At 36.2% G+C, this 20364-nt stretch overlaps 1 protein-coding gene across 1 annotated transcript in view; it reads left to right on the forward strand.

The window, feature by feature from the left end:
* The window catches only part of LOC145676997 (synaptic vesicle glycoprotein 2C-like), a 41482-nt gene extending 21685 nt beyond the window's left edge, over positions 1–19797 (forward strand). Inside the window, exons 5-11 of the mRNA XM_081747715.1 lie at positions 233–354; positions 1876–2114; positions 3428–3612; positions 5503–5765; positions 13710–13869; positions 15936–16063; positions 19443–19797. Of these exons, the coding sequence (XP_081603841.1) occupies positions 233–354; positions 1876–2114; positions 3428–3612; positions 5503–5765; positions 13710–13869; positions 15936–16063; positions 19443–19498 (1153 nt within the window). The 3' untranslated portion in view covers positions 19499–19797. The remainder of the gene's footprint in view (positions 1–232; positions 355–1875; positions 2115–3427; positions 3613–5502; positions 5766–13709; positions 13870–15935; positions 16064–19442) is intronic.
* The last annotated feature ends 567 nt before the right edge of the window (positions 19798–20364 follow it).

Here is a 20364-nt window from a genome sequence, read left to right on the forward strand (position 1 = left end):
CGTCTGTGCAAAGATGGTGGCGCTGCTCCAACTACTTCACGCTCAGTGACCAATAAGAGGTTACTTTCCGAACTGCCTCGTACATACATGTCAATAAACGTTTGGACATTATGTTAATCTAGCTTCGTCTGACAATCAATGCGTTTATTTCTAAAATCATTCCTTAAAAACCAGTGTTAGAGAAATATCCATAGAATCCCCATTAATAATTATGTTTAATCTTATTTTTCAGCGTGTCAGGAGCCACAAGTATTGTATTTCCATATTTGGGAGAATTTCAACCTGCAAGGCTGAAAAGTACAGTTCTATGTTGGCTGCAGATGTTTTGGACTGCAGGAATTATAGCTTTACCAGGTATTTATAATTTATATAAAGACAATGTAAGATAAAGAACAAATCCTGAAATAACTGTAATGTTGTTCGAGAATCAAAGTGTATGGAAGATTCTGATTTTGACATTACTGTAATGATCATACAAATGGGAAATAGGAAATGAACTAGATAACTGGGCCTAACGAAGGATGTGATTTCAACCAAACACTACAGATCTCTCTACATGCAGATAGAAAGGATTTCTACGAAGGGCAGTAAAAAGTCCCCGGATGTAACTAATTATCACCACACTTTCAAAATAGGCTTCTTGAGAACACACACACTTGTTTCACCGCTACTGCCATTGCTAGAAACCACGCTGAAAGTTATGTTTTGGAATGTTCCGAACTTCAGCCGTCGCGTTGGTTTGGATGGCTTCTACGGTGACAAAACTGCCCTTTTTGATCCAGGGAAAAAGCCAGAAATCCACTGTTGTTAAATCCGGGATGTTCGTTTCTGCGAGCCCTTTTGCCATCGTTCTTCGGAACTTACCAAAACAGGGCTTTAAGGTGGATCACTAGGTGTTCTCTGTGCTATGCTAAACACTGCTTGAATTGTGCGGATTTGCCAGATAGTGTCGAGTGTTTACTGATTCTAGATAATAAAGGGAGTAATCATGGAATTCTGCTTAGATACTTACTGGAGAAATTATTTTTCGACCCTTACCGTAATTCCCTTTCTCAAACTGCAACCCTAAAATCCAGGAATTTTCTTATTGTCACTACTACAGTAAACGTACAAATTTGACATTCCCGCATTATGGCGCTCTGCGCAAATTTCGTGTCAAAATCTATTTCCTTAAGTGTAAATTAATATTTAAATAAAATATCAAACATAACACGAAAAACGGCCAAACAATATATCTATTTCGTAATAAGATCGTCATTTTAAAATACTTTACACATACAAATAAACATTTCGTATAACTGAGCATTTTTAATAAGATCTTACAGTAAGTGCCATCTTGTGTGCTCATTGTAAAACGAATTAAATATTTTCTTTTATTTGTTACATTTTTCGATATCAGGAGACACAACCAAATGAATCAGGGTCTTGTGTTGTAGCTGAAACATTACTCTATATTATAGTACAATATTTATAATATGTAACGTTTCATTGCGCAGTAGTTAAGGCAATGAGCTAAAATATGTACTGACTTCCGGGTGGTGATCCACCTTAAGCATTGTTTCCAGCAATGACAAGAACGGTGTAACAAGTGCGTGTGTTCTCAACAAGCCTATCTTGAAGATGATTAAGTGCATATATTCTTTTAATATAGTTACAACGAAATTCCGGGAACATTTTCATTGCCCTTCGTATTAACCACAGGGATAGGTTATTTCTGTCTGTATTTATTATAAAAACATGTTCAATGTATCTTTTAGGAGTTAAGTCATAGCTACATATTACGCTTATTTCGATTTGATAGTAATATTGAATTCATCAACCACTAGGGAGTATATGAAACTGTATCTACAACTTCTTTCATAACTATTTTTTCAGGACTTGCATGGCTTGTTATTCCTCAAGATTGGAGTTACCAATCTGCGATTTTTATGTTCAAATCCTGGAATGCGTTTGTAGCTGTTTGTGCTGTTCCATCATTGGTGATTGCCGTGTGTCTTGCGTTCCTCCCAGAGACACCAAAGTTTCTGATGGACAGTGGACAATATTCAGCAGCTCTTATGGTCTTCAAGAGGATCTACAGTATTAATACGGGAAATCCTGCAGATTGGTATCCAGTAAGTGTTCTTATTTTCCTTAAGATTATTTTCTTAGTACTTTGATACAGATAGTTTATTTAAAAAAAAAGAAAGAAATCCTTATTTTGTGCCTTGTGAACTTTGAATTAATAACTATATTAACGTATCTTTTTATAACATATTTATCACGTTAAAAATTTGTAGTCTACTTCAAATATCTTCACTTGCAAGTCTCAACTAAGTATCTGTAACGTATAGGAACTACCATCTAAAATGTAACGATTATTAACTTATTATTCTTACGCGTTACATTTAGCCCACAACTCGTGTAGATTTAAAAATATATCAACACGATTAAATTAGTCTAAATCAGTCACGTCACTTATATCTCTATTACCTTTTTATTATTCTTTTCAATAACTCACATTAATAATAATCTTCTTTTTCGGTCGTCATAGCAACCTTTAAACAACTATTTACTGTTACAGTAACTAGGAATATAGTTTATACATTTAAAACATAGATTTTCAGCTACTACGATTAAATCTTATTTCATTATATTTTAGAATCAACAACATATTATCTCTTTTCTTCTTCTTCTTCTACTCAACAGATTGTGTACTTTTACGCACCGTTGCCCAAAATCAAGATAAGAAAATTTGAAGTATTTTATTGCATAGATATACAATATCGTTGTATATCTAACCTCCTGGACGAAGTTCAAAGAGCTTACATCGTAATTTCAAACTTTAAGTTAAGATGTTCCACGAAACGGGACATCTTAAAAAGTGTGTTTTGTTTCTTTAAGTATCTCTACAATTTTCGTCACACGATATATGAACTATAAACTGTAAGCACCATATTGTTGTAACAAATTGTCACATATCCAAGCACTGGCAAAACAGTCCATTGCACAGACAAATTATACGGTACATTCACTAATGTTGATCACCTGCATCGCTGGATTGAAATAAAAACTTTAAATACACAACTCCTTACGTCATGTGTTTGGTAAAAATGACAGTAAAAATTAAATATCATTGTTGTGGGCTAATTTTGGATGTAAACGTCATCGGAACTACCACTCTTCATCTCTGCGACCCTTCTCCCTGATAATTGTTGAATATTATGAATATGGAGAATATAATAAAGATTCAAAGTATACGAGTATTTATGTGTTAGTTACTCCTTCGTTGAAGATTCTAGTGGTTGAACTATAAAACCGTATAAAATCTTTCGACATTACGTGACTTTATAGTTCTGAACATTTAAACTTAATACATTGTATTGACTAGTTGAGTGGGAACTGAGAAAAAGAGTAATTTATATTTTATTGTTTGTATTTATTTTAGATTAAAAATCTCCAGAAGGACGTACCAGTCGACAAAAATTCAAATTTTGGACATTGCAAAAAGCGTGAGAAGGCAGCATGTTCGTTGCTAGCAGATATTTGGACACAAAGCAAAGGGTTGTTCAAGTATCCAATGATAAAATGGACCGTACTTACATGCACAATACAATTTGGTTTGATGACAAGGTAAGATCATATAATTGAAATCTATTTATAAATAGTTTGAATTGTCCTAGAAATGGATTTTTTAAAATTAGATTACTCTTTGAAACACTACCTTTCGTTTCAAGAAATTTTGCCGCAATCGCTTACTCAGTTTCTATGATATGTATTTATAAACAGTAGAAAAAGTTTTGATCATTGAGTGGGATTCTCAGTAGTATAAGAGTACTTCCGTATCGCCTAAATGGCTCTACATCAGTTATTAAAATGGCGACCCTAACAGGATCATTTTCTGTCAGACCAAAGTCACTCTTACACTACTGTATTTACATTATAGGCAAGGTAGGTAACTCTCCATGACAATGTAGATGAAATTTTGTTTCGCTTTTTCAGCTGAAAGATAATTTCTTCGTAGAATGTTACTCTTCTGAAGTTATAATTTTTAAAACATTGTGGAAAGGTCTTTCAATAACAGATTATGAAGGTATTTTAGAGGAAATGTAAATATTACAAGTTTTAAAACTGATGGTCATATGCTACGCATTTGAGGTACAATATTTCAGTTCAAGAAGGTTGGTTGATTCGAATCAAAGTAAGCATCCCTTTTACTTGTATCTGTAAGACATCGATTTGTGATTAACTTGCAATCCACTCTCTTTAGACTTTCATAGAGAAACGAATCAGGATCTCCTGCACCAATAGTAAAGCTCTCACTTTAGGCGCAATTGTTTTACGAGTAGGTTCAAAATCAGCCCATGGAAACTACTGGTGGACGATATTTATAAGTTTTCTAAGAGATGTTTCTTATCCTTCCACATCAACTAATTTTATCAGTCATTATTCAACAGCACTTATCACCTATCTGTTTGTACGCTTATCCAGAGACGGAGTGGAGTCGTTGATCAAATGAGTCAAGATTTCTGAGTGGGTCAGTGGTACGTGAGTCAACAAGATGTGGCCCATTCTGACCCACTGAACTACTCTGCTCAGTGCATTGTAGACAGCATTTTCTGAACACTGGGGAATTTGTCTACGTTTTACTTGCAAGGCCTCAATTTTTCCTCCTTTTTCGTTTGTTGCTATTTAGTTACCTGAGCTGAGTCTTGTAAGTGAAAATAGGTCTTCAGGTACTTTTGGGTATTTATAATTATACTAATTACAGTAGGACTTAATACTTGACTTTCGAGACAGTCGAATTTTACATTGTTTTATTTTCCTTTACGTTATCCTATTTTACCTTGATTTGAGGCTTTCAAATTTCATCCTGTTTTCCAGTGAAAAGTAACTAATTCAATAAGGACATAATTATGATGATAATTAAATTGAAATCCATTGTAATATGTATGACGCATGACAAATACTTTATCATTTTATATCTAAAGGTAGATCCACCGGTATTGTAAGAGCGGTGCTTGAGCGATTGACCGTAGAAATGCTCAGTGGTAAAGCGCTTACGTCAGGCTATGCATATTTGTGATGTTCATCATAATGTTTGTGGGTTTATTCTGTGTTCTTTAGTTTACTTAAACATTATCATTCCATGAATTCTTTCATAATTATTCACTCTCATAAACTACCAATGTCCTTTAAACTAAAGCGTGTAATCGTCGAACATAAAATTGAATATTTCATTTTCATCTTTCCGAGTCTTGGCTTGGATCACATTTGAAGCTATAGCTTATACGCAGTCTTATCTCAGAACGTAAGCCTTCAACCAAGCAATTGATATATTCTACTATTTGCTAATGTATTTTGTTCGAAAAGAAAGTTCACATAAAACCGTGCGGAAAACTGATCTAATACTACAGGAGTGTAGAAACTTAAGACTTCTATGAGTTATGTCCAAAGCTGTTCCTAAGAAACCATAAGATTTAACAAAAGGCACTGTGTTTAACATTGCTCTTTTTTTTTCAGCTATTATACACTGATGTTGTGGTTTCCTGAACTGTTTAAGCGATTTGACGCATTCTATCAACAATATCCAAACAGAACGGCTTCCGTGTGTGAGGTGGCTTCCATTGTGTTGAAGAATACGACTGACATTCAGGAGATGTTCTGTGCTGACAGCATTGAAAATTCTGTTTATCGGAACACACTGATTGTAGGATTAGCTTCGATACCTCCCAGTATTTGGCTTCCTTTATGTGTCAATAAGCTTGGCATAAAATTCTTCTTAGGTATGTATATTACTTGTAGTAATTGTAATCATTAGTACCACCCTCTTTCTTCTCCTACTACTACTACTAGTACCAGTACTAAGTTTATTCAATCAATGGCAGGTCACTTGTTTCGAATTCAGAAGCATGTCCTCTTGGTTTTGATGTAAGAGTAATGCCCTTTGTCACACACCAATTACCTTCTTATTCTCCTTGTCTTTACTTCATTTGACACCCATATAAGCAATGCTAATTTCAGGATGCTGCGTTGGATGTGTGCAGTGACGCAGAAGGACAAAATTAAGAATGAAGTGACCCTTGGAACAGTAAAGGTGAAAGGTAAAGGTAGTAGAAACTGCAAGAAAGTAGACTGTGATCGTTTGAGTATGTAAGAAAACCTTTGGAAAATACGTAGTTCCAAGAATAGATGCTATAGAACTGAATGAAGAAACTAGCCTGATCCCAGCCAAAGTAGTGCATTAAGAACCATATGGTGCAGTGGGTGTTACAATGGATATGACACAAGATAGAAACAGGTGGAAGACATCGATCCAACATGTCGATCCCTGCTAATTGGGGAGAAAAGGCTTAGAAGAATTATTTCAGGAAATGTCTGGAAGAAGATTCTCCCTCTGCTGCTATAAAATTTCCCGAGAAGACATATCTCTGTTTCTCAATGTGGGTTTACTAGTATATTCTGACACACAAAGGGAACATAATTCTAATGCTACCTTCCATTGTCATTCCTGATGAGACGAGGTACAAAACCTTCTCCCAACTATTGATCACAAAAAGGGGAAAATTCTTTTTAAAAACTGGGAGAAAATCAATCACCCTCCTTCCTTCCCAGCCATAAGTTCAGATAACAACACGGGTATGTTCCGTTAGCATTGTAAATTTTCAGGTACTAAGACTGCGTTTCCATTTTACATGAATCTTGTAGCTGTCATGAGAAAAAGAAATCTTGCAACCAGATCTTTCTATTTACTGTTTACACATTACAACTTTCTGAAAGCAAGAAAGATATCTCTACCCATGCAGCACTACACTCTAGGGAACAAATAGTTAACCTTCTCATTAAAAACGTGTATTTTGGCACGCTTTCCCTTCCTGTCCAAAAAATTCCGTTGTTTCGGAAGCAGCGAAACTGTTTTTTTCTTTCTCCTTTCTCAGCGAGATGGCGATAGCAGATAGGAAGCAAGACGAGCCAGAAAGTTGAACATGGTTTAACTCCTTGCAAGATGAAAAAATGTATTTCCCTTTGAATACTATGTTTACATAGAGAAATATTATAGGGTTTCAAGATTTTTATGACAGCTACATGATTCATGTAAAATTGAAACACGGTCTAAAATTTGCTGTACTTTGAAAGCACAGAAATAAACAAACAACAACAACTACTACTACTACTACTACTACTACTACTACTACTACTACAACAACAACAACAACAACTACTACTACTACTACTCTCTTCTGATCGAAAACAAATGTGAATGAATAATAAGAGTGAAAAAATATTGGAAAAATTCGAACAAAATAGGCTTTAAGCAAACAACAGGCCTGCCTTTTGCTTAAAGTATCTGAATCGACACCACGATCACCTATTCTCAACTCAACAACATGAACTTGAAGAATTTTAAATTTGATATAGGTCTATACGTATTTTTAACATCATTTGTAAGAGATGCTCTTAACTACAACGGATGCTTTAGGACAGTGATTCTCAACCGGTGTGTCATACAGTAGAACGTTTGAGGTAAACATGACAATGAAAGTGAAAAATAAATGGAAATAATACAATATAGATTTTGAAAAAAGAGAGCATATAAAGATTCCAAAGGCCTAAAACTATTTATTTTCTAGTAATTAGTGAGAATCTGTCGTAGTCTTGCTAACACTTATATTAATGTTCCGCGGATACACTTAACAAAGGAGATTATACCATACCCTGGTCCTAAAAAATCAAGAGAGACTGCTTTAGGATCCTCATATATTAAACAGAACTACGTGAAAGAAAGATTTGAAATGATATATTCGGCTGAGTGAGAGTCCGAATTCAACGTTCTGTCAAATGTACCGCCAACAGCTAGGAAAGTGGAAGAACATGGATTAAAAAGAGAAGGAAACATACGATATTTGGTTTCGAATAGAATGAAGTTCCTCATAGCGTAATTATTGGTAAATGAATGACATGAAAATAGTAAAGAACGGAACACTAAAAAGAGCTAACGTCCACATTCATCATTCCGTCGAATGTACCCGTCAAAAGCTCAAAGGACTGAAAAAAAAATCTTGAATATATTTGTGCAGCCGAAGTGAAGCATAAAGTCCCGACCTCTGAAGATATAAAGCCTCGGTCGTGTATTTGAGGAATAACGGTGAGGTCGTGTTTTGATAAATGTTACATTAGGGAATTATAACTTACGTGTTATGCTCGGATTCTGGCAAAACTTGGCTCGATTCCGAATTTTAAATAGTACGATGGAGTACCGAAAATTCGGCCTAATGTATGTAGACCGAAGGGTGGCCGAGTTTGTGAAAATGCAGGGTTATGGGGAATGGGGTCAAAAAAAAAAAAGTATTTCCTCAGAAAATACAGTACTGTAGTGTCCAGCACCCACAAACTTGGAAACAACCCTGAACAATATAGTACAGTCACTCACATCGAGTTAGGCAACGCGGTTAAGAAATCGATTAATCTTGCCAAGGTTGCAGGTAGACTGAACGGCTGAGCGCGCGCTGGCGTCAGACATTGTGGTGAAGTGGGAGTGTGACGCGAATAATAATAATAATAATAATAATAATAATAATAATAATAATAATAATGGTGATGGTGATGATGATGATGATGATGATGATGATGATGGAGGAGGAGGAGGAGGAAGTGGAGACCCACGCACACGGGAAATGACCTTGAATGAGTCAGCGCGCGCTGTTTTTTCACCCTGACAGTGTGTGGCTGAGTCATCCAGAGTGCGAGGTTATAAAGTGCCGAGTTTTAGGAACTCTAGTGTATACTAATTCTATTAATAAATGCTACATACTATTACCTAGTACACAATATTATATTGTTAGTAGTAATAATAAATAGTCGAGAAATACTTCGAGAGTTGATCTCATATATTAAGTAAAGGAAAATGATTTTATAATAAACACGAGTCAAAAACTTCAGACGGCGGTTTGATTTTCCACGGAGGAGACATATAACATAAAATACAAATTTAAAGGTATTAAATATAGTCTTTAAATTCTGTTTTTTAAAGAATTACATTGTGGCGCTGAGCCAACTGACACATTTCAAACTTGAGTATTGCAATAACTTATTGGTTGGCGGGATGGAAACCGAAAGACGAAAGAACACGTTATATGGTCAGTCGTAATGGGACATTGGAGTAGGGGAAGGTAGTCGAATTCTGCGCGGTGGATAATTCTGCGCACACGTGTTTTTTCAACTTGGAGATTCTTTACGACACATTGGTTGCTGCTGCCATGAAGCGACCGTTACTAGTAACCAACATTAAAGGAGGGAAGCCATTATCTCAAATGTTTAGGCTGTAAGTGGCAGTTGAATTATTTCTTCCCTGTTGATGTTAAATTCTCTTCAAAAGAAATAAGAGGTGCGTTCTGTATTTTATATATTTCTAGATCGTTACTTTTATGTTCCATTTATATTGTAAATGGACATTATAATTACGGCAATTCGTAGTTCTAATCAAATTTTAATAGCTCGTAGTTTTGTGTTTTTTGTTAAATGGCGGAGTGGGGTTATTCTGCGCAAAATCGATGGGATATTCTGCGCAGTGCGCAGAATTGCACCTCAATAAGTTTTATGTTAATAACAAGCATACGTAATAAATCTGCAAAATATCGTCACTCTCTGATTCAAGATACAGGGAAGAATAGAAAGAGCAACTACGGGAGGTAGTTATGCAGAGGAACAACTAAGAGGAGCTATCAGTGCTCTTAAAAGTGAGTGTGCGATTCGAGAACTTGGAAGATTGTATAGAATAGCAGAATCTACTATTTTTCTACGGATGAAAACTGGAAATATGGAACATGCTACTCTCGGAAGTGTTCTCGCGAGAACAAAACAGAATTTGTGGACTATGTGATAAGCGTTGCAAATTTATTTTTTGGTATCACACGTATAGATCATCGGCGTATGGCATACGAATTTGCTGAAGCAAGTCGAATTGCCCATAATTTTGATGGAACTACCAAATTGCTGGAAATGACTGGTTGAGACTATTTCTTTAAAGAAATCCAAGAATAAGCCTAAGGAAACCTGAGGGAGTAAGTTTGAATAGGATAAATTGATTCAATGAAGAAGCGGTGACACTATTCTTCAATAACTTGGAAACAGTAATGAAAAAGCACCATTTTCCCCTAAGTAGAATGTTCAACGTGGACGAAAGGGGTATTTCGAACGTACAAAAACTTGTGAGAATTTTAGCACCTAAAGGTCAGAAACAAGTAGGAACTGCTATGTTGTGCGAGCGTGGAAAGACAGTCACTGTTGTGTATGCTTGTAGTGCATTTGGAATCTTCGTCCCTCCCATGTTTATATTCCCACGGCGTCACATGTACTATCTTGCCAGTATTTTCGATGAAGCATACGTCGAAGTTACAACTATGGAGAAAGCCATAGCTGGATTTAGAGCTGTGGCAATAATACCATAAACCCTGACAAATTTTCAGAATCAGACTTTCACAATGTCACTATGGAGGCACCTAACATAGTATTACTGCTGGAGATGATGAGGACAGGTTGGTACAAAACGTCGAGGAAACTAGTCGTGATTGTGGAATTCATACTTCAACAGAACATAGTTTTGGTGTCACATCACAGAATGACATTGTTCTTCCTTATCATAGCACGCTTATGATTTCAATACACTCAAAAATATGTAATATTTTTGTTCAGTTATAAAACAAGTAGAGAATAAAGTATATAGTAAAACTTGTAGCCCACCTTGTCGTTCTTTTTCTGAACCCATTCCATCTATATATTTAAGTATGTTATATGTTATGAAAATGTTTTCTTGCTTTAAACATATAGATTTGCTTCGCGCAGAATTACCCCCATATTACGCGCAGAATTACCCACCTAGTTGGGTAGTTCTGCGCAAATGTATAGTTCAGGAATTTTGTCTATTATCGAGTACTGGTGTGAGCTTTTATTCAAACTACGTCTTTATCTTGTCTACTACACAACAAACAATGGCTGTGCAAAGTTATGTAGTTATACTTACAAAAACAGCGGAGAAATAACGATTTTTCCTTAAGTGCGCAGAATTCGACCACTTTCCCCTACAGAACATTGTGTTACCTCAGATCGTAGTTATTACGAAACTGTCTGTGCCAGAAGTGCAACTTTTTTTTTTTTTCAGAGGAAACTTTAATGTTGGTCTCGGCACGTTCTAATTCCCTCCACATTCTTTGAAGTTCGCACTGTTCTTGGAGCTCTGTTTCGCATCCAATGCACTACCACTCACGAACTGAGGTAACCCAATGTTCTGTGCTCCAATGCTCCATTGTGACTGACCATATAACATTCTTTTCTCATTCGGTTCCTACCCCGCCAACCAATGTAAGTTATTAACGCTTGCGCAAGTTCGAAATGTATCAGACGGCTGGGCGCCATCCTGTAAATGTATATGAATTTGTGTGCAGTGGCATACAAACCAAAATAAAAACTAACAATAAGACTTATAATCAAAAATGTTATTACAGACTATAAGACAAATAACCAACTTAATAGTACAACATATTTACTATAAAAATTTATTATTACAACATATTTACTGAATTTAATAGTAATCCACGGATGTTTCCTATCACCTGGAAGACTCAATTAGCACTAGATTGTTATAATTTAAACAGTTGTATCTAGGGGTAAAAGTGGATCTGAAAAGGTAGGAGGATGGTAGGTAGCGGCATGGCGTCATGCCGTTCCCCCTGCCTATTTTTGCCCATTGTAATTTTTTAGGAACTTGGGGGACGCCATATATATTTTTTTTGAGGCGGGAGACGGAGTCCCCCCGCGTTGCCCCTCACTTTTACCCCTGGTTGTATCTGTTTAAGCTAAGTAAAGCCATTTATCTGTTTAAATTAGGTAAATTGATTTAACTTAAGTCATGAAAGGTCTGATGCTGTTTGCTTTCGATGTGTTGTGTGTACTTAATTGTCTGAGGTGCTATTGTTGGCGCTACTTAACTATTGCTCTTAATTATTGTGAAGAATTACATAATTATAAGCATTATAATTATGAATGAAAATAATTATTTATACTTTTCGATTTTAATCTATCTTGTTGATAACGCTGCTAAATCTAAGTTCCATGCCCAAATAATATTTCATACGCTAAAGTTTAACCAAAATAACTACGAAAAACCCTCTTCCAAAATTTGAGAAATTCTAATTTAACTAGCTTGATTTTACATCCAATGTGTTCCAAAAATAAGGAACGGTTACTAAGGGGAAACATTGAAATAACTGATCGGTATATATATATCGGTGTATGAACTATGATAATTACAATCACAACTACACCATTTGGGTCTTCGTTCCAATGGTTATAACATTACATGTTCCCTTCAGCATGTGTCCCATCAATGGTCTTTGCCTGATTTCTACTTATCTACGGTTACACGGAATGCTTCTCCCAGAAGTGGAAGCATGACCACTGACACTGCTTGACAAATTCTATCTTTGAGGTTCACAAAGGTATTGATGTACGTACCGCTATATGCGATATGTTGTAGACGTATACTTGGAAAATTCTTCTCACAAAAATGAGGTAAAGTTGAGTGACCTCACTGCTCATTATTTCTCAAGCTGTCCAGCAATTTGAAAACACTTAGTTGAAATAATCCCGTACAGTGTAATGAAGAGGAGCACCATCCTGCTGAAACAACCGTGTTAAGGATATCATGTTCAAGTCCAGGTTACATGAATTCGGTTAGAATATCCAGATAACCAGTTTCTTGACCAATGGTCCATAGACTTTTCTCTGTGTGGTACCCACTTTAAGTTGACTTCGGAAATATCTCATACGCGTTCAATAAAGTCCGCGTAAAGTTTGTCACTCCAAATGCAATAATTTTGCTGGTTGACGTGTCTATTTAAATGGAGGATAGATTTATCGCCAAAAAGCACATGTCTTATTAATTCGTCGGTCAACAGGGTTTCTAACGGATCAATGCATATTCACACACATTCCTCACAACACTCGTCGTACAGGTGATGTACGTTACTCACTATGGATTTGTAGATGACTAATTTTCGCGCGAGAGAACGTACAGATTTAAAATTGCATTCAGTTGATTCACGTGCTACTTCCACATCTGCTTCGGATTTCTCGTTGCTCATCAGTAACTATACCAGTCCATTCGAACTTACTAGTTTCCATATCGTCTTATTCTTAGATCTGGTATTACTTGACAGGAAATTACGTTGCAGCTCCACGTACAAAACACATGTAGGCAGACATTGCTGAGGGGCATCACATTAAGCAGTGGTTAACATTGCGCGTAGTGATCGCCCTGCAACAAAGGAAAAAGACCTACAGAAAATAGCACGTTCAGCAGAGCACATTGTGACTGATGACAACTTTCAGAAAACACAAAGATAGTTCTTCACACAGCCCGTGAATAAAAGTCCAATTACTTAGTGAAACACACAATATATCCATTATTACATAGTATATTTGGCTCATGCTTCTCCTTCTGGTGGATAGGACGTGGACTCTGGCCAGTACAGTCATTTGACTTAAACTATTATATTTCTTAAGGAAGAGGTTTTCGAGGTATAGTAGGTAACATGCTATCGAATGATACTCCAATCGTATTCTAACATTTTTTAAATATTTGGTACACACTTATAAATAACTCGAGAGAAGATGGCCTTATTTGTTTTTAATATACTAAGACTGTGCTGATTATTTTTTTGTTTGTTTTCCAGTATTAAGTTATATTATATCTGGTGCTTGTGCCTTTGGAATGTATTTCGTCGAAAATGCCGACCAAAATCTTGTTCTCTCCTGCATATTTGGAGCATTTACCAATCTCGCTTCCAGTGCCATTTACTGTATTATGGTCGACATATTTCCAACAAGTCTCAGGTAAGGACATATTTTTCATTTATTAGCTATTGTTACAAGTAGCGTATGTGGGTAACTGTTATAATTGTGTGTCATTGTTAGGAGTATCTGTGTCACTTGTAGGAGTATCTGTGTCACTTGTAGGAGTATATGTGTCACTTGTAGGAGTATCTGTGTCACTTGTAGAAGTATCTGTCACAGTTAGAAGCATCTGTGTCACCGTAAGAAAGTGCTAGACAGACAATAATACAATCTGCTAGTGTATCTTTTTCACGAATTATAAATGTTTTGCGTTTTCAGATCCAGCAAAATGGTCAATGACAATCGATAGTGATATGTAAAATTGAGTCTCTGTGAATAGATAGTAAAGCAAGTTCATTCAACACATTTTATCTTCTTCTGTTTTTCAAATATGTTTTAATTAGTCTCAGCTTCGAAAAGGTTCTTCCAACCGAAGCTGTAGAGACAGGAAGCACAGCCAGTATTTCAAGTAGTATTTTTATATTTAGAAGGGAATAGTGTTGTGACGAGACGAGAATTCTGGTTGTCTCGTTTCGCCTCGTGCAAAGCATGTCTCGTCTCATCTCAAATAGTTCTGTCTCGTCTTGTGTAAACCATGTCTCATCTCGTGTTTTGTCTTGAAAATATTTGCTCGTCTCATCTTGTGTCTTATCTCGAATGCTTCTGTCAGTCTCGTGGTAACATTAAGTTTTGATTCTATTTGGATGTTTCCGCACTTTTGGACCACCCTGTATACTGAGCATTATAAAATATATCGTATATTAATAAAATATGTTATATTAATGGTTAGGATCATTATTTTGAGTTTATTTAATATTTGAATACTCTTAGCCCTAATGTCTTAATGGACTCTACGCTCCTGTTGTCTCCCTAGCCTCGGTGCATAATTGTGGGAAGTTACTAATATATATATATATTAGAAACACGCTTGTCCTAAAAGGAAATGAAATTGCGTGCTTGAACCGTAACTTTTGACGAAATTCTACGTAATGACTAGCTTAGTTCTAATTTAGGGACTATATTATGCTTGGCATGAAATAATTACATATTCATTTTATATAAATAAGGAGACATGGTGGTTGTTCAATGGTAGAGCGTTCACGTATGGTGCTTGGGGTCAATGGTTCGATCCTAGCTTCCGCCAAGTGGGCTTTGTGATGGACAAACACCGTGTTCTGGGTATTCTCGGGATTTCCCCGTTTCGTTCTACTTTCTTCATTCCACCATTTCATTCATTTCTCATCATTACGGTCTTCTTTAGCTTAGCCGGCATAACTGTGAGACGTAAAACTGAAAGATTTCATTTCGTTTCATATGTAAGTAATTACAAACTTATTTTCATTTAAGTGAGTGTTAGTGGTGCTTCATGTAGATTAGCGATAAAGCGGTATATAGAGGGTGGTTCGGAAATGGAATTACCCCCTTTAGTTTCAACAGTATAGTGTTATTTATGGTAGAATGTTATGATAGAACAAGTTACCTTGAAGTCTTATGAGTCATAAACATAGGTACAATCACCATCCATGTCGTAACACAGCTGAATTCTGCGCCAAGTTCTCGCAGATGTTTTACGTAGATACTCCGAAGTCACGAGGGGGAAGGCGTGTTCCACAGCTACTCATAATTCCTGCGTTGTGTAATATTGAGCGTTTTTTACTTGTTGCTTTATGAAACCCCAGAGAGCATTGTTTTGTGTCGTCAGATCGGAACTTCTTGGAGGCCAGGCAAAGGTAACTGTTGAAGATGCACAACCTCTTCCAATCCAGCGGCCAGGAAACGTCTGATTCAGGTAATTGCGCACGTGAATCGCGAAGTGTGCGCTGGTGCTCCATCCTGCTGTATCACAACAGTGTCTTTGATACCATTTTCTTCCAGTTGAGGCACCAATCACCACTAAGCATCTCCAGGAAAGAATGCCCATTAACATTGTCTTCGAAGAAATGCAATTAGGGGTACGCTGTTTATACACAAACATCTGATATTACAGGAACTTGAGAGCCTGACGAATTTCTGAGTACGCTACTACTAGTATATACGTACTATGTTCATATTGCACTTTGTTTCAGGGTAATGGCAGTGGCACTCTCTCTGATCTTTGGACGAGGTGGAGCGTTACTAGGGAACGTGGTATTTGGTTTCCTTATTGACTTAAATTGCATCGTCCCTATGTTTTTATTTGGAGCCATGCTTATAGGTAAGTTGAATAAAACCAATTCATGATATTAATGCAACCAAGCTTCTTGTAATTAATAATTGTCAAATTTATAAAATATGCAGAGGGACACAAGACTGAAGACAAAATATTTTGAAAAACATATTAAGCAAAAGAAACAAATTCAAAAAGGAAGATATGAGGAATTCCTTTATCCATATGATATCCAGGCAGGGGCGTACGGTGGCACAGTAATAGTCTGGTGTGTGAAGTCCCTCGTTCGATTCTCGGCCAACTAAGTTTGTGGTGGACAGCATCGTGACCGTGGGTTTTCTCGAGCTACTCTCGTGTCCTCCACTTTCTCATTCCACCAATTCTTCCATCATCATTAGCTTGTCTTTATCATTGTTTACCTTAGTCTAAAGGGCATAAAATCGTCGGACGTCAAACTGAGAGATTTCATTTCATTTTTTAAATCCAGGCAATATCATTGTCCATATGCCATACTTCCACTGGGAGATCCTGTGATCAGTCCATAGTGTATCAGTACCATTATTATTTGGCTTTTTAGACATCAGTTCACTACCTTTAACTGCTTCTTCAATTCTCTCAATTCTGGTCTTCACCAAAACGCAAATTTGGGTTTGCACTAAAAGCATATCAGCTAGGTTTTCTTTTCCTATTGACAATTTTGTTGGATAAATAAAACAGACATCAAAATCGAGAAGTGGTGAAGAGTAAGAAAAATACCAGAATGTTTTTTTTTTAAATAATCATAATAACGTACTAAACTTGATGATCATAACTGTAAACATTTTTTCCAAGCCTAAACTACACTTTCAAACGAAGTAATCGAAAGAAAAAAAAAAGACCTCTGTGGGCTCATTTCAAATCAGTTTGTCAATGCAACGAAAGTTGTGTTTTAGTTTGCAATATTTGATATCACATACACAGCCTATTGATTGTTTTAGATGAAATCAGTGACGCAAATTTCCATTTTAGAATTATCTATCCTCCACATTTTTTTTCCTTGACAGACTCATCACTAATCGTTACCCATGAACACTTTGCGAAGACTGGTTTGAAATGAGGCCTGATATAAAAGTACTCACGCAACAATTTTTATAGAGCGAATTTCACTAAGGACATATAATTTGAAGTGCTCACCAACTACCTTTGTAAAACCTGTTGCAGAAGTACCGCAAGATTCTGAAACATGGATATTTGGATAGGGCACATACTAGTTCTTAAATGAAGTCTTGACCCGACTAGGGTAGGTCCTATAGTATTGGAGCTATTTACCTTTAAAAGTTCATTTTTTCACGTTTTCGGCAGCCTATAACTCCGAAAGGAAGCATTTGTGCATCCAGGTTCGTCTATACTTTTTGTTTTATTTTGGTGTCAGGAATCACCTCCCAAACGTTGTCGGTGTTGTTTTGAAACACCCTGTATACACGGTATATACAGTAAATTTTGAGACGAAATGGCGTTAGTAGACCAAATCCCAAATTTTAGGTTATGAGTCGCAGCAAGTTAGACAACATTTGACAGCTGAAGCTCTCCCGTGTGTTGCGTCCGAATTAAGAATCAAAAAATGTCAGTTAACAAATCTTCATCACCAGGACAATAATTCGTACGCGCTGATGCTCCGCCAAAGAAGTGTCACAATACACCTGTAGTTATACGGAAAGAGCCAAAAATAGAATTACACTTTTTATAATTGTGCAGTGCATGACACATTTATAGATATTTGTTACAGCCATATTTGTTGAGTACTGTCTATGTATATTCACTTAATACTTTACTTTTTTTTTTTAATACAGTGTAATCTCCTAAGTGCTCAAATTGACCTTCAACATTGCAGCATACTTTGAACATTTCCACAATATTATGGTATAGGCCTACAATACGTCACAAAATCGTATCTGCATCAGTTTCAATATATGTTTCTGAGATATTTTTTAAAAAAATCATCCACTGTATGGGGATTTCTCTCGTAAAAGTTGTTTCTTCCTAAACCCCTCAAAAGAAATCCATTGGTGTTAGGTAAAGTGAACGTAGTGCCCATTTGATGCAGCTACTTCCGAACCAACGCTGTAGAAAGATCTGGTTAAGGTAGATTTTTTTTTATTGCTAAAGCATAATGGAGAGATGCTCTGTCTTGGTGAAAAGAACAGTTCGGAGAAGTTAACTCTTGTACTGAGTTATGGCACTGCTTCGTCACGAAACATTTGTAGACAATTTGCCCAATCCATAGTTTCATCAAAGAAAACTGATTCGACAACGCCTTCACTGGACATCGCACACCACACTATGATGTTAGGCTGGTTCACTTAGGAAATGATGGTAACACAAGGATTATTAACTGCACAGCACACGCACTTGTGCCTGTTCACGTGGCCTGACAATTTGAAGCACGTACGATCTTATCAAAAAGTTCTTGCTCCAAACTTGGTCACGCATCAGTTCGCAGAATTGCAAACGGCAATTAGGATCGCCTTTGAAGGGATCATGTACAGCAGCCGTAAGCGATAGCAGGACGTGGGTATATATGTTTTTGAACTGTTGACAAACGTTAGTCACTTTCATCTGATAATCTCCAGTCATAGAAGTCTTACGAAGACCAGATATCGGGGGTAAAGTAACTACCGAACCTGTGCTTTCAAATTTATTACTTATGTGATAGGCGTAAAGTTAGGAGCAGAATACTTAAAGCTCCTTGCCATGCTGTGGATACTTGCTTCATATTTTCACATTTCTAATATTGCTTTACGACCCACCTTCCTCGCTCTTAATTTAAATTATTTGCAATTTCTGTAATTAATAGGTCTAATAATAAAAATCTAAACCGACATATGAGGAAATAGCTTGTAACATTTCTAAAACGTAGATCAACGTTATAGAATACCTATTTGGAATTACTGTTTGAAAAAAAAATCTAAAATGTGAACTAATGCTGAAACAACTATGAGGCTACGTTAGACTCACTTAGTACCTATATAAGTACCAGGCCCGCAACCAGACACAGAAGTTTGGGGGGCCATGAATAAGATAGGGGGGCCAAGTCATTAAAAATTCTCTTATAAATATCTAAAATGATATTTTTGTATTAATAATAGCATTTTGTATTGAGGTCTGGAGGGGCCATGAAAAGTTTAGAGGGGCCAGGCCCCCCTCTAGTTGCGGGCCTGATAAGTACTAATTATACACTATAGGCTCAGTAATATGCGTACATAGTGTAAATTACAGTTGGCAAACTCCCATCGACTATGAAACATAAAACGTATCATTGATTGTTATGTCAATTAAGGAACCAAAAAAATTATGTTCACATTGTAAATGTTACTCATTTACAAAAAAGAATATTGTTTTACCATCAAGAGAATAACTAACATATATACTTTGTTTTCCATCTTTACAGGAAGTGGTATTCTGTGCTTGGTATTCCCAAATTCAAAAAATTATTCGGCAAGTTGACAACAACGAATTTGAAACGTACAAATAAACTCTGTGATAAGACTAATATATATAAATATGTATGCTCGAGCAAAGTAGCTCGACAAAGAACGAAACAAAAATGTGGAATTAAAAATCCACATGCAAAATATATATATATTTTAAAAGACTATATGTATACATTATACAAGAGTGCTTATGTATGAACAATTAATCCTAGTAATATATGTGTCTTATGTATATATATATTTTTACATAAACTACTACGATAGAGTGTAAAATGCTGTTTTTGATTGTTTTTATGTTGTCAGCATTATTATTATTATTAGGTCTGTAACTGTACCGTATCTAATAAGGAAAAAATAAAACCTGAAAACTGTACTGCTTTATTTATTTAGTGAATGGATGAATTATGAACAATTTCAAATTCATAAAGTGAGGGATGTGATTGAAAAAGTATATAAATCTATAGGAACGAAATTGTTGGATGAAAGCAGGGGTGCCCACAGGCCGTTTTAGGCAGGGGGGGATCCAGGACAGACTTCTGTGGGAGGCGGTGGATTGTAATATTGCTAGTTAGAGCTACTTTTAAGGGCTCCAAACTCTAGGATGGGTTTCATTTATATATAAATAAGGAAGTTTCCTCTTCTAGCGGGGGGCGATCGCCCCCGTGGATCCGCCCCTGGTTTCAGGGCACAGGTTGTGAGCATGGGATTTTTGGAGTGATATACTGTAACTGTTTCATTGGAAATGGCACAATCCAACTTTAATAATATCTAATGATATTTTGAACAATTTTTTACAAAAAGTTCCGAAATTCAATAAAATTTAATTTAAAAAGCAAGTTCTCTTGTCTGTCACAACGAACTCCGGACTCCTCTACTATT

This window comes from Thermobia domestica, unplaced genomic scaffold (assembly GCF_964235325.1).
Source record: "Thermobia domestica unplaced genomic scaffold, izTheDome1.hap1.1 HAP1_SCAFFOLD_514, whole genome shotgun sequence".
In the NCBI taxonomy this organism is placed as follows: Eukaryota; Metazoa; Arthropoda; class Insecta; order Zygentoma; family Lepismatidae; genus Thermobia; species Thermobia domestica.